This window comes from Meleagris gallopavo, chromosome 5, assembly GCF_000146605.3.
Source record: "Meleagris gallopavo isolate NT-WF06-2002-E0010 breed Aviagen turkey brand Nicholas breeding stock chromosome 5, Turkey_5.1, whole genome shotgun sequence".
Taxonomy (NCBI): Eukaryota; Metazoa; Chordata; class Aves; order Galliformes; family Phasianidae; genus Meleagris; species Meleagris gallopavo.
This window is the reverse complement of record NC_015015.2, coordinates 1,221,178-1,236,639: the sequence shown is the minus strand read 5'-3', so window position 1 is coordinate 1,236,639 and position 15,462 is coordinate 1,221,178. Positions and strand designations below refer to the sequence as shown.

At 35.7% G+C, this 15,462-nt stretch overlaps 1 protein-coding gene across 1 annotated transcript in view; it reads left to right on the top strand.

Moving 5' to 3' along the window:
• Positions 1-15,462, top strand: part of ELP4 (elongator acetyltransferase complex subunit 4) — a 122,624-nt gene that overhangs the window by 26,231 nt on the left and 80,931 nt on the right. Inside the window, exons 6-7 of the mRNA XM_031553355.1 lie at positions 6,835-6,919; positions 11,512-11,700. Coding sequence (XP_031409215.1) covers positions 6,835-6,919; positions 11,512-11,700 — 274 coding nt within the window. The remainder of the gene's footprint in view (positions 1-6,834; positions 6,920-11,511; positions 11,701-15,462) is intronic.

Genomic DNA, 15,462 nt, shown 5'->3' with positions numbered 1-15,462 from the left:
CCTGGCTGACTCACTGCTCGCCTCAGGTGATCAATCAGAGGTTCAGGCCGAGATTCAGCAGCCCCATACACTAATAAAAGTTCATCATTCTTACCAATGACTAATTCATTTAACCATTGATTTTTAATTATTGTTTATAATCATTATTGAATCATTGATATTTTATTAATTATATCAGTCATATTGCATTATTATTAGACCACAGTGCAGTGTGGCAAAGGGCAGTGAACGTATTTGGAATAGTGAAATATTAGAGAAAAATCAGTGGGGACTGTGAAAATATGTTTGTGTGTCTTTCATCATTCACATAGGATCATTTGTCTTCTAACTTTGATTATCATCTTCCTTGACTACAAACTCTACTGCTTTGGATTCCTTGAATTGAAAAAGCTGCAGTAGGTCAAAGTTAAAATGAAGTGGCCCAGATTCCTCAGCCTTTCCTCACACCAGAGATACTCAAGACCCTCATCATCTCTGTAACACTCCCCTGGTCTCTATTCTGTAGTTCCATGTATCTCTTGTACTGAGGAGCCTGGCACTGGATTCAGCACTGCTGACGTGGCCTCATGAGTAGTGTAGGAGGATAACCTACCTCAACCAGCTGGCAGTGCTCTTCCTAGTTGGATTTCTGGGCCACAGGGGCATGTTGCTGGCTCGTGGCTCTAAAATAAAAGGAGGTATTCTGCACCAGTAAAGTCTACTGTCATGTCAAAGGAGGAGCTCAGAGTAGTTTTGTTGTTGTTGTTTTATTTGTTGTTAAATACTTACCTTCTAAATAATCAGTCATTGAGTCACGTTTGAATCCGAACGAAATATCAGGCTTTATCCCAGAATCACATCAGGGAATAATCTAGTACTAATCTGTCCTGATAAGTATCCTAAGCAATAGGACTTCAATAAAGATACCCAATGTAAAATCTGAAAAGAAGCAGGAGGAAAAGTTGCACACGTTAGATGATAGAATTAAGATGAAGTTTTGTGTCAGTGATCTGAAATCCAATCAAGGCATGCCAAATATCAAACTAGTTGGAATAATTAATTGAACAAATAAAATAGGGTAGCAGGTCTGCAGAAAAAGATCTGGGGTTATGAAGTATCATCTAGAAAACACGTAGGTGATAAACTGAAATTTCCTGTAGAAGATGTGCCAAGTACTCCTGTTCTGCTCTGCCATGATAAGACCGTGCTGTTTTTGTTTGCATTCTTCAAGAAAACTTTGGCTCAGAGGAAAATGTGAAGCTGAGTTTAGATGCAGAATAGGGATATAAGGCCTGTGATGGAAGAGTGGAAGTTCTTTAAGCAAATCTAGAAGTCTTAAAGCAAGTTAAAAACTGACGTGGCAAGGGCAGTAACTCTGTCACCTACAGTAAATAGGATGGGCAATAATGAGCTACAGTAAATTGTAGCAGTGGTAGTATAGGTGGACATAAAGAAATACTTTTCTGATGATTAGCACTAGAAGTTACCTTGCAGACACAGGCTGAGAGAGCTGTAGAATCTCCATCACTGAGAATTTCTAGGGATAAGTTAGGTAAAGATCTGTCAGAGATAGTTTAGACATAGTTCATCTTGCCATAGGGCAAGAAGATAGACTACCTGACCTCTTGAGGTCCCCTTCATCCCTGTCTTTTGTGACTCTTTAATTCACATGAGTCAAAACGTATTAAAGACATTACCAGTGATTTCTCTGCTTTCAAAACATCTATGCTTTCCCTGAATTGCAACTGGTTTACACTGTTGTGTTTTTTTTTTTATTTTTTGCTTTTTTGTTTTTACAAATATTGAGATGAAAATCAGAGGAAAGCATTCTTTTCTCAAGGAGCAAAAACAAGCTCTCAATCCTATAAGGATGCAGTGCTTCTGGCTTCTAAAGGTAGCTTCAGTATATCACAGAAGGGTAAAAATTTTCTGTTCTCCTGATTAACTAGACAATGCTTTAAAAGAAAGATTTAAGTGCTATTGTTAACCCTTCTAAATAGAAGTCAGTAATTTGTCCCACTGAGAGCTAGATCAAGCTTCTTTTACTGCCTCTTACAGTGAACTAGGAACATAGACCTGGCTAGTTAGAGTGTCTGCACTCAGAGGACGTAATTTCTTAGACAAAAGTCTCCCTGACTTTATAAGGCCTTATCTTCATGGCCAAAGAAATACCTGGCAGCATAACTCATAATTATATGTATGGTACTGCAAAATCTCTGTGATGTGTTTGGATGAGAGTACCTCAAAGTAGTATTAATAATGAGAAAGGAACTTTTAAAAAATGGTTGCAAGAATGACTTGAGATTTCAGCAGATCACTAAAATCATGATTTTTTTAAATGTTCTCTGTTTAATCAAACTAGATTGACAGAAAAACTGTTATCACTGAAAGATAATGTTACACAAACCTTTCAAGGTGAGGAAATGCTTTTAAATCTCATAGGAGTGCAACCCAAACTCAATGCTGTAGACTTTTTTTTTTTTTAAATCTGAGAATGCATTGCTCGTCACTAATACAGTGATAGAGGAGGAAGTGGAAACTGATAGTTTTACCTAGTATATAATTTTCCATAATTAGATGACATAGTTGTTGATGGATGACATCTTTTTGTAGTGTCAGAAATTGCAAACAAAAAAAGAATTAAAAATTAGCAAATAAAAAAGTAAGAAAAAGACTTTTTTCCATCTTCTCAAAATGCTTCCTCATTAGTTTAGTTAACACGATCCATCCTAAATGTTTGTACTGTAGCAGAGCACAACATGATTACTTTCAGGGCAAAGTAAATGGCTACAGCATTCTAACTACTGCTATTGCAGGAGCACCTGAAAATATGCAGCCACTGTGGAAAGTGCACCTGATCCAACATATACTTTCTACACAGAGCTGGTAAGCTCTACGTTCTGCAGTGACTTAGCTGAAAAAGACCAAATCATTTTAGTGCTTCTAATTCTCTAGCATCAATTAAGAAAAGTTTAGACTGTTCTTTAGTGCATACACCCTCTGTAATTGCATCTACTGTCTGTGCAGAGTCATTACAGTACTGCTTTTGCACAGTCAGAGGTGTAAGGGCTTTATATGGGCCAAAAACTTCACCCTTCTTAGAAATCACCTACCTTTGTCCATCGTGTTGGCTTTCTATCTGCACTAGAATTTGGCATCCTTACAGACTTGCAAAGGGAAGAGATTGGCTGGCTGACTGGTTAGTCAGATCTGACCTAATGACTGGCTTCTTACTTTGCAATTAAAGAAGCCCATAAAGAAGGCTCTGTACATCACTTCAAGTCTGGAGCAATTCTTTCTTCTTTCTTGTGTTCTTGTGCACGTGCTTGTGTTTGCTCACTGAAGGAGGGAGATGAGGAGTACCGTATCTGCTCTCCTTTTTGTAGTTCTGGTACATAGCTAACTTAGATTACTGGGTCTCCTTTTGGAGAATTACTCCAGGTGAGTTGAAGTGCATTGCTCTGTGATAAACATGAACTGAAAACAGACTGAGAAGTCCTTTTTCATAAAGTAGTAAGTGAGAATGGATATTTGATGCCAGAAAGCATCCTCCTTCTCTTCCTTAGCTCAGTAGCTCTCAGGGCAGAGCAGTTACATACTGGCCTTAGTCATGGGACAGGGTTAACAGGGCTGTGCACCTGATAGCAGCTGTTTACAGTTGCTGTTGCTAGGATATTCAGATGTCCTTTCTGTTGCATTACTAAAGCTGACACTTAACAGGAAGGCAAAAGTACCATCTCTGATAAGTTAGTGCATCACTGAAGAGGCTCGCTTCCTACCTTCTGCTTTACTTCTGTTCCCATTAAGTTGTAATGATCAAAAATGAAGTCTGATTATTCAGGGAACTAAAATAGTTAAGCTGTAGTTTTTCAATAATACTCCTAAGTTTTACCTTAAGAATGTAATTGCTTTTGAAAAAAAAAAGAATTTGTCTAGAGTCTAGATTTACAGATAAATTTAGATAAAACAGGTTTAACTGTCTTGCCTAATGGGGTCTCCATATACATAATAAGGCTATTTGTCATACCTTTGATAGCCTAACCTTTGTTAAATGCTTAGAAACTATCAACAGCAAAGTCAGAGGCTCTTTTGTAACCTGGATACCTTCTTGCCAGCTCCTGCTTTATCCATTACTAAATTGATAAACAACAAAAAAAAGAGTAAAGAAAAAATTGTTTAAACTCATTATCAGAATTAAATGGTGGTTAGTAACAAAGCCAAAAAAAGGCTAGAAATTGCAGAATAAAAAAACCTTATTTCCTTCCTTATATGTAATGACAAACATTGCCAGAAGGGTAATGCAACCTGTTTTTATAAATAGTGTTTCCACAATATTTTTTTCATGTCCTTATTTACTTTTTCATGTCCTTTTTATTTTTTTATTGTCCTTATTTATAGTTCAAATTCGAGGAAGCCAATAATATTTTAGCCATACCTAGAAGAGCCACTATTTTTACGTTCAGGAAAAAAAAAACAACAACCTATATGCATCACATTATTTTCTTCAAATCTTTCTTTGCTGCAAATTTTCCGTGCGTAGATAAATTAAAGTTATCTTTTATGTCTTTGTAGGTTGTTTTGTGTTTGTTTGCTTTTTAATTTTTGAATTCTCTGATTTTTCTAATCCGTTAAGCATTTTATTTCTCTGCTCATTTTTAAAAGCAAGAATTGCAGAACACACTTGGATTTACACTGTAGATAGCACAGCAAGCATTCTAATACTATCCAAAGCAAAACAAGTGTTAGGCACATCCCTGGCTGTGGCTACAAGGCAGTTGAAAACTCCATCTCTATTGTTGGTGAACAGTAGTTTTCTGTCATTCCCAAGAGGATAAAGGAGTATCTAAAAGGATACACAAGTGCTTCTTGTTATTCTGAAGCTCTGCAGATTTGCTCCAGCTCTGGCAAAAGAAGGAAGAAGTTATCCCACTGTATAAACAAGGATTGTGTCGTTCTTGTGTGAACACTTGGAGAGAGAAAACATTTTGTCTGATGTAGATGCTAAAGCCTTTTTCCTGGCCACCTACTCTGTAAACTTAAACACCTAGGACAGAGTAGGTATAACATTTGACACCTGTTCCTTTTGCAGCTAAACGATAGGAAAATAATCCATTTCCAAAGTGACACTTTACTCTTGTGTTTGAGATATTCTATTTTGTATAGCAAGGCAAATGTTACACATTGAAAGTCATGTGGAGATGTGTATTGCCAATTGTTAGCAGCTGTGAGTTTCATACTTAGTATTAACTTAAAGTACTAAAACTAAAAGCAAATAGATCGAGTTTAATTTTGAAGCTCTCTCCTTTTATTTATATATGAAGTGTCATCTGAACCGTTTCTGATATTCAATACTTTAAAACTTGGGGTTAATATGAATATAAAATTATTTCAATTTGATTGTAGACACTGATAAATCATCTTGGGGTTAGGGTTTGAGTTGACACTGTTCTCCTAAAAGCATTACAGAAGTCTATGGTAAAGAAACTCCAAATACTCAAAAATTCTTTCCCGTGCAAAACTATGAAAGCAAGCTTTCTCAGGTTAATTTAGGTGTTCCTTAGTAAAATGAGTAAAGTGTACATAAATAATATTCAAAAAAATATTTTTTACTTTCCCTTAAGTAATGGGAATAGTATCACTATTGTTATCAGGCCAAACGTACAAAATGATGGCTGCAACTAGGACTATTTTGAGGTAAATTTTTGAAAATAACCATGTTTTCCAAGAAGATTAGAATTCACAAGTCTTGATGGTAATTAGTGAGATTGTAACAAAGTGCTGAAGCTAGGAAAGTTAGAGGGCTTAAACTCTCAGCTTCAGTCAGGAGCCTACATCAAGTCCAGGCACAAAAGCCAGTATGCTCTTTGGGATTTAAGAACTAGTATGTCTCTTTTTAAAGTGAACAGCTGGCTTGATTTTTTTTTTTAACTGAAGATTAGGACTTTTCTGTCCTTTGCCTTTGTCCTCTGCCTGTGGACTGGAGAGCATGGCTAGAATGAGCCTGAAAAAACAATGAGTATCAGAAAAATGCATTGGAGGAGCAGGAACTGGAGGTTCCAAGAATTTGAGAGTAAAGTTTGTTAAACTTTCATCTGGTTTTAGCTGCCTGAATGTAGGCGACAGTTTGCTTTAATTCTTCTTTTTTCATTAGGTGGAGGGGTTGTTTGTTTCTTTGATTTTTAATCTTAGCAGCTGTTTTCCAAATAACATGTAAACATAAATTATACCTCACAATTCTATTGCATTGCAAATAAAGGAGTACTAACACCTGAGTGGATAGAAACAGAATAGATCTAGAACAGAACAGAATGTATTTTGTGCTCTGTTGTGGTATCAGAAAGATTACTAAAATAAAAACAAATTATGCTAAATGAATGTTTTAAAATAAGTGGAAATTTCATCTCTTTCATTTTTTTGTTGGGTTTTTTTTCTTGTAGTGTTTGCGTGTATGAAAGCTTTAAATAATAGAAAGTCAGCCCTGTTCTCCAGGGAATTGACTAGGCATACTCCGAATAACAACTGAGTAGCTGTTTGTCTGCTATAGAACATTAATACTGTGCTGTAACGGTTGCAGCTTTAAGTAGCTACATTAAGTCATTGAACTTAAACATGTAAGTGAGCCTGACATAATTAAGTTATCTTAATCTCTAAGAGATTTACCTTTCACAGAATATCTGAATGCTGAACTAATTAACAAGAACCAATCAACTGCTTTTAATGGCTACTTTATTCAAAAAGTGTTGTTTTTTTCCTTCTATGAGGCACTCCTACACTGAAAGCTGCATCTGTTTCTATCTATTTTTAATACAGCTATTAGAGAGTATGTGTTACTGAACTATTTCTTCTTTCCAACAGTAATATGAACTGTGGTTATGCAAGGCTGCTTCAGTCCATTCAGAGTGTCATTTACCAGGAGGGATTTGATGGCTCTCATCCCCAGGTACCGAGCGCATTTGTACTCTGCTATCATCCTGAACTGAGATTTTCTGAATTTTTAAGGGTGGCAAAAGAATGTCCTGGAAAAATTAACAAGGAGAAGCTGTTTCTAAACACTGTGGAAGTAAACAAGAAAAGTAACTGGAGATTGTGGTTCATAATTTCATGTGCAGTTGGAGCTTTTACCTTTTTTTAGCAGATACACAGAACATTTGAAAAAGAACCGTAAGTCAGGATTACTAAAAAGCACACTGTGCAATTAGCTAATAAATGGTTTGCCAACTACAGTGAAATTAAATAAAAAGTGCTTTTCACCTACAGAGATCTTTTTTCAAACCATTGTATTAGCAATAATGTGCTCAAGCTTCTTGAGTCTGAACATTTAGACTTGCAGATTCTTTCAGTGCTGTGGTAACTGGAATGAGTTTTTTTAATGGGTTAAATGGTGTGTAATTTTACTTCAATTTAAGTATCAAAACATTTTACAAGACTTGTGAAGACCACTCCTCATAAGTCATCACAGACTTGAAAAGGTTACTTAAGTTTTTTTTAACTCATACTTGGGGTAATCAGAAATATTCCAAGTTCAGCAAGACAGAATTGAAAACCTTAATTCTAGTTTGAACAACACCTTCTCCCCTGTTTTTAGTCATATCAAATAATAGCACTCCTTTCAAGGTGATGGAAATGAAATAAGTGATATTAAGGCTCTATTGACAATTATGTTCCTTGTTGTACAATAGGAATATTACTGGAATACAAGTTGATTAGAACAGGTCATGTCAAAACAATACAAGACTGTGCACCACTACAAGTTTAATATCTGAGAAATGCTTTTTGCGTGGAAATCAACATTGGAGTGGATGTACTCCTGTCTAAAAGTATTTTTAGAAGCATTATGCACATAGAATGCCTGCATTTAAATTTGGACCACTGGCTATTTGTGCTGTGTCCCAGCCTGTCCCCTCTTCTGCCACACCCTGTGGCTGACATCTCCACTGGGACTGGAGAGCTTATGGACTGCAAAAAAAACAGCAAGGAACCTTCTCCTGAAGGGATGGGGCTGGTGCTTCCTAGCTGCCTCACCAGCCAAGTCTGACAGGAAGGCAGTGCCTTTGCACATTCCTTAAGTTTGGGGTTTGTTTTTTTTTTTAAGTTTTAAACAAAATAAACGTCTGTGAGAGACAATATTGGAGTTTTTTCCTTTCTAAAGACAAGGAAATATTAAATATTGTGGATAGTGGTATTCTGTACTTCTTGTTCATTTTTTCAGGATGTCATATTAGGGCCAATAAAGATCAAAGAGCAAATAAATTTAAAAGAGCAAAAATTTAAAAGTGTATGCAAATGTGTAAGTCTCTAAGGTGAAGCTTTAAAGTTTGAAAAAGAATTCTCAAACTATTTTACCTAACTAGACAGCTATTATCCCTTGCATACTCATTTCTCTGAAAAAGACAATGTGTATAAATTATTGAGTGCAACCTATTACTGCTTGATTATGTTTTTAAAAGTTTTCCCTTTTCCACATGCACTGTATTTCTCTAAACACTCATATTTTGTGCATTTGTATAATATATAACTCACACTTCTCCATATATGTCCAGAGTTTGATGTTGTTTTGGCCCAGAACACATCTTGGAATATTTTGTGTTCCAAATCCATGCACAATTTATCTGTTACTCCATAATCCCTTCTTTGAGTCTTGAGAAGTAGCTAGAAGCAAGAACAGTAGAATAAGAACCAGCCTGTGTCTTTCTGGACCTGTGTTCTTTTCTGTGTTATGAAAGCACAAGCATTGAAGAAGTGTGTTAATCTATGTTCTTCCACCCAAAATGATGCTCTCTTTTGAGCGGGTCCTATTGCAAGTTTGGTGAAAACTACAAGGGTCTAAATAAGTAAGGAACTGAAAGAGATTTACTACTGACTTGAAAAGATCCAATAATGGCTGCATGTGAGTGACAGAAGACAACACCTCTAATGTTGAGTGCTTTTCATATTGCACAGCATAAATTTCCCAAAATCTTTGGAGTCTGAAGACCTCTAAGTATGTTGCTTGTTGGGTCTGAGTTCAAAGGAAATGTTTGACCTGACTGGTAAAACATTCAGATATATTTTGCTACTTTTACACCAATGTGGCAACAACAGAGTTACCATCCCTTGTTGCTGGCTCCTCTTTATGTATTACCAGTATTTGAAGAGGAGTCTGGAAGAAAGTGAGTAGGATGCGACTCAACTGACAGATTTGACGCAGTTAAGGGAAGTAGTGAATCACCATTAGATGTTTAGACCTCTAGTAGACCTAGAGGTAAATTGGCTAAGCATATCTGATATCTAGTAATTAGTTAATGGTAGCATTTTATATTACCACCTGTAGCAATTGGACAGATCAATACCATGGGAAAGGCATTACAACATGATGGAGGGACCAGCGCAATAGAAAAGGGCTATAAAGGAAGGGAAAAAAATTACTCCCCCATATCAGAAGATGCTAGGTTTGCAGGAGAGAGCTTCTCCAAGGAAAAACCTACAGAAAGAGAACCTTTCTCAGTGCAGTCAGCACTTAAGTGAGACCTAAGAGAGGTGCAGCAGAAATCGGAGCATCAGTTTTCACTGAATTCTTTTGATTTTTAAAATCTGTTTAGGTTTTTTTTTACTGCTGATCATTAATATGAATCCTTTTTACATTTGGCATGGTTATACATGCTCATTTGTCTCAGAATCATTTTCTTTTTATAATATTTGGTAGCACAACTTTCACAGGCAACTTTTTTTTCATTAACACTTCATTGATATACTTTGGAGCTCAAATTTTTATATAAGAAAGCTGGGGGAAGATGTTGGGCTTTTGTTTGCTTAAGATAGCTTTTTTAAATTCATCATAATCCTTGCTGCCAAAGCAATCATTATTACAAAAACAACATGAAAGAGGTTTTTTTTAAAAATCTAAACTAAGTGTTTAAAAAATATTATCCTAACAAAAACTCTCTTTTCTGTTTCATATATGTTTATTCTCAAATTTTGAAATGCCAGAACTTTTTTCTGCATGTTGAATATCCACATAATGTAGCTTTCATAACTGCCTGCTTTTACGTAAGCAAATATGAATAAATTCTTACATCACCGAAGTCACTAAATCACTAATAACATTAGACTAGATTCAGTTTTCCTTTTCTTATTAGAACTTGGGATACCCTAGTCTAATAAATACCATATAGAGAAGTCAGATTTAACCTTTACTGTTAAATTATCCATACATTCACATGGACATGCAAAAAGGTAACTTTATACAACTGAAGCCTACAAGTCTTAAAAGCCTATGAGGCTTAAGAAAGCACCAGAGCTAGGACATGCATTGCTTTCACAAAGATAAGAGAATTGGCAGGTTGGTTCACTGTGTGAGCTGCAAGAGTTGGAGGAATGGAGAACCACGTGGTACTGACTGAGTTTCACAGCTAGGGATCTGTCTCCCCAGCATGGAGAAGGAAGCATTTCTGAGAGCAGCCTCTTTAGAGCCTGTCTTCTGGACTCCCAAAACAGCTGTACAATGTTTTGTGCTTGATAGTTACTGGTCACTCCTGCTGCAACTCAGGATGGGGAGATGAATACCTACAGTTCATTGAAGCATATAATTGTAATGAAAAATGGCTGAAAGACTTTACTCATCTAAACTAGGATTTTATATATTTTTTTTAAAAATAATAGAAAAAGAAGTTGGTCTTTACTTAAGCATGGATCTTGAGCTGTAGAAAAGCAACTTTGACCACTTTGTACTGGAATTCTTTTAATAAGAGTGCTTGCTTTCTGTCTCGGCCATTGACAGTAAACATACCTAGGATCTTTCCCAAAGACTACCAAATAAGGTCACGTTGAATAAGCAGAAATTTTTCATCACAAGAGATGATGTTTTAGTTGTATTGTTAAATTACAACTCTGGCTTCACAACCTGTCTCTTCAGAAATGGGTCTAAACTTTAGCCATTGCTCTGCTGACTTCTGTTCCAGCAGCGTCATGCAGTGCAGCAAACAGTCTTTAGTAGGTAACACAAGGCCATTTAGGATGTCACATGTTGAAACAGCTTTAATTCTAGTATCCAGTAGCTAACTAAAGAGAAGTGTTCTTTGAGAAGTTAAAAATAGAAGGAAAAGTTGTGTTTGACAACTCTCGGGCCCTTCCACTAGACCAGCTTACAAGATTTGGGAGAAGGGATTGGCTTACGTATTTTTTGAAGTCAGTAAGGAGGAGGAGAGAAATGAGAGGAAAAAAAGTAATGTTCTAGGATTCTCTTTCAGAATACACTATATGTAACTAGCTAGTTCGCTTTAGAAATTGCACATTAGTAGTTTTGCATTTTTCCACGCTGACTTGTTACTCTTGTATTTAATTATCTAAGGTAGTGTGTTATCCAGCAAGTAAAAGTAAAAAACAAAAATACTCCAACTGTAATTTCCACCAAGATCCCCTGAGATTAAGTTGTGATTACTTAAACTACTGAATTATTACTCTATAAACTGTAGTAGTTTCTAAAATTATATACCATATGTTATTTTTCTCTTAATATTTAAAAAAATAACAAGTGTTGTGTTCTTCTTTTAATAGAAAAAACAAAAGAATATTTTACGGATAGGAATTCAGAGCCTTGGTTCCCTGTTGTGGGATGATGACATTTGTAGCACCAATACTCCTGAAGATATTCATAGCATTACAAAATTTCTGTATGTTCTACGTGGCCTCCTCCGAAAATCTTTATCAGCTTGCATCATCACAATGCCCTCTCACCTTATTGAGGTAAGAAATCTCTCTCTGCTAAGTTTTGTAGTTGATGCTACATCAGTAAGCAGAAATTAGAAGTTTATGGGAAAAATTAAGTACAATTCTAAAAATTGAGAAAGCTCTTTTGATTCAAAGAGCAAAGTTAAACAACAACAGTAGTCTTTCTACATTTTTCTGGGACAGTGTATAATCAATGGATACACAAATGGTATATAAATATCCAGGAGCTTGGCTAATATGATTTCTATTGGAATAATGAGAGAAAGTCACTCACCCTGTCCTGGGCTCGCGAGATGAACTCCAGTGAAGCAGATTCTAAAGAGATCCTTCCCCACTGGCAGTCAGCTCTTAAATGGCTCTAGGAGAGGTGCAGCCAGGCTCCACCCCTTCCTGCAGCACAGGTGATTTGCCTTCACCTGTGCTCCCCTGGCTGACTCACTGCTCGCCTCAGGTGATCAATCAGAGGTTCAGGCCGTGATTCAGCAGTCCCGTACAGACAGTCATGCTGCAAAATCAACAAGCACCTTAGCTTGTTGTAAAACAGTCCTAAATAGTTATCCCTTTTATCAGTCATAGTCAGAATATCAGACATTTCGAGCAGTATCAGAGCACAGAAACTTCTGCTAGGAATCTTTTTTCTACTTTTTGGGGGGATAACACGCTTTTACACCACCTCAGAACACAGTCCAGAGTTTCAATACAAGACATTTTAATCCACTGTCTTCATCTGTCATACCCATTATGATGATGTATGACCTTGTTTTTAAAGCCAGGAATTGAAAGATACAGGTTTACTCTTTAATTCTAATATTCTGGTTTGTTGGGAACAGGAACAAACCAGGTATTAATCATTACTGATTATAATAAAATAATATGGGATAAAACCTCATATTATATATGGTTCCCTTCATCGTAAAAGGGAAATTTTCATTGTTGAATTAAAATCTTATATTGTGTAAGTAAGTACATCATTCTCACATACATACTGCACTTTGAAAAGGTGTCTGAGTACCTGCTGATGTTATTTAGGTGAATACCCGAACCACTTTTTGTCTGCGCAACTCCATCTCCTTACATGCTTATTTTTAATATTAGATGACAGCGTGTCTTTAAAAAGGTTGATAGTAAAATTTACTGCAATAACTGGAATTTGTGGATGTAAAACTAACTTTCTTCTATTTAAACATTGGGATTTCCTGTCTGTCGCTGAGACACAGAACCTATTTTATTATACTTTTTAAATATTTTAATACAGCAGTGAGAGATACCATATTCTAAAGAAGTCCAGAAATGTCTCTGGAGCAAGTTTTTCTAAGAAACAAGTTGAAGGATATAATCTTTTGTTTTCTTGTAGACTTATTGGGGGAGTTGTTTTTGTTTTCATTTTGGTCAATTCTCTATAAATCGATTCCCCCAGAGTTCCTATGAAATTAGATCTCATTTTCTACATAACTTGTGATTTTGAATTTTAACAGAATTACCTTACAGTAAGTGACGAATATTCTGAAGGGGGAAAAAATGAAATGTGGTTTCCAGAATCTTCACGGCCTTAAACAAATAAAAGCTTTACTTTCTGTTGTTGTTGTTTTTAAAATTGCTAAACTTTATGTATCCTTCTTTAAGTACTAAACTGTGGAGAAAACTGTCATTAGGAGGAGCAAAGCTGCTCTGAGGGTTCCTTATACCCCACATTACTCAGTTCCCAGAGCCCTGCTGTGTAGTTGTTCCACTCTCCAAGAAGCCTGTTAAAGAGCCCCTGAGAGCATGTGTACAGCCCTCCATGTTAATAGTTAATTGGTGAGGATGGCAAGATGAGAGGACAGCCGAACATGTGGTCTCTCAGGCTCAAGCCGTAGACAGACCTTTAGTTATAATAACAGCAGCTGCTCACATTCTCACAACCCAGCTACTCACCATTCTGTTGCTGAGGTTTCTTACTGGATTAAAAAAGTAAAGAAAATATCTTTTCAAGAGAATAAGAGAGGGCATTTGTTTGGTGTTTTGTTGGTTTTTTTTTCCTAGTGCGTTCCTGTATATGTGTATTTAATTTAATCAGAATAAGTTCTAGCATATGCTTTCTCTGTTGAATCTTAAAGCCAGCTGAAGGCATAGGAAATGCATACTGTTATTCTGAAGATGTAGTAAATTCCACATTTATTCCCTGAACAATTATTTCTGTATCTGCTGTATCATCCTTTGCTTCCTAACTATATTAATTAAGGGAGTCTGCAAGTAAAATCTTCACATAATAAGAGAATACAGGATTTCAAAATGTGAAGTGTTATCAAGTTATCGTGTTAGCATAATATTTACAGAGAAATGGTTGCTTTTGAAAAAATAGTTTTCAGTCCTATCTCATGCCATATCTTGTCCCTGACACCCAGTTATAGTTACTCTGGTGAAGAAGAAATAAAACGCACAATTGATACTACTGAATTTCAACAAGGACGATGTAATTCCAAGCCAGACCAGATAGTCTGTATTTTTGTGTGCATTAAATAAAATACTTGTGTGTGTACTTAGTGATTCGCTTCCTTTGTATATTTTGCCAAGTACTTGTCATGTTGCTCTGTGACAGGGAGTTTGCAAATTAAATCTATGCAGCTTTTTTCTTTCGAAAAGTTTAATTTTGCCTTTACATTTCAGAAATTTTATCTTTGTTCTTGGATAATAAAACAGTGAGATGAAGCTCCCTATATACCTCGTGTTCTCATTGTTTTGTTTATTCTCCCATGCTGCTTTCTTAATATGTTTTTAAACAGTCTCTTTTTTTTCAGTCATAACTCACAGTCGTGGAGTACAATAATGCTCTTATTGTTCGTTCACTTTTTCCTACACACTGATATATGCTTTGTCTCTTCAGTGTCTACTGAACGTTAAACAGTGATTTTGTTTGTGATGCTTTTCCCTCTGTGGTACGCATCTACCAGTATGGATCTAATCCACCTAGTTCACTGCTTTCAATTTAGTAAGTTTGAATTGCATTTGGCAGAATATGATGCTCATTCCCCAGTTTGATGGAACACTGAATGTCTTTACAGCCTTCTGTAAAGATGTATTTTGGGAAAAGACACAAATTTACAAAGAATCTGGTTGTGTATAGAGCTTTTTCAGAGTAAGTTAATGAAATTGTAGTCCCCTAAAGAGCACAAATTCTCTATGTTTTATTGATGAAACTCCTAGTGCAGTATATAAAGAAAAACAAATATTCTATTATTTTCTCTATCACAAAACCAGAAATACATTATTCTGGAAGCAGATTTCAAGAAAATGACTCTAAAAACTTAACCAATTAGAAATTTTATTCAGATGATATGTGACAAGTTTTTCTTGATTGATATTTTCTCCTGATTAAACATACTCTTATTTTACCCTGTCTGTCAGGTAATAAATATTGAGATATTTATGAATGTGATTAAAACAGTTGATGGAAGGTTATTTGTCAAGGCTTTCTACTGCTTCTTGAAAATGAGTTGTGCCTCTGAAATAAGATGGTGCAGTTGAAAAGGGAAAATTAATTACATTTTTTAAATCTAGCAAAAATGATCAGGGTGGGCAAATTGTACAGGGATTTAATTTGTTGTTGTACTTTCCAAATTAAGAAATATTATCAGAACGAGAATGGACTCTTGTTTTCTGTATTTTGACAATCTACATTTTTAGTACATAGTGTTAAAAAAAAAAATTGTTCTACAGAATGTGATTTTAACGTCACTGTTCTATGTTCGCAAAAAAGTTGAAATGTGAAATACTTTCATAATTCCATTCTCCTTATTT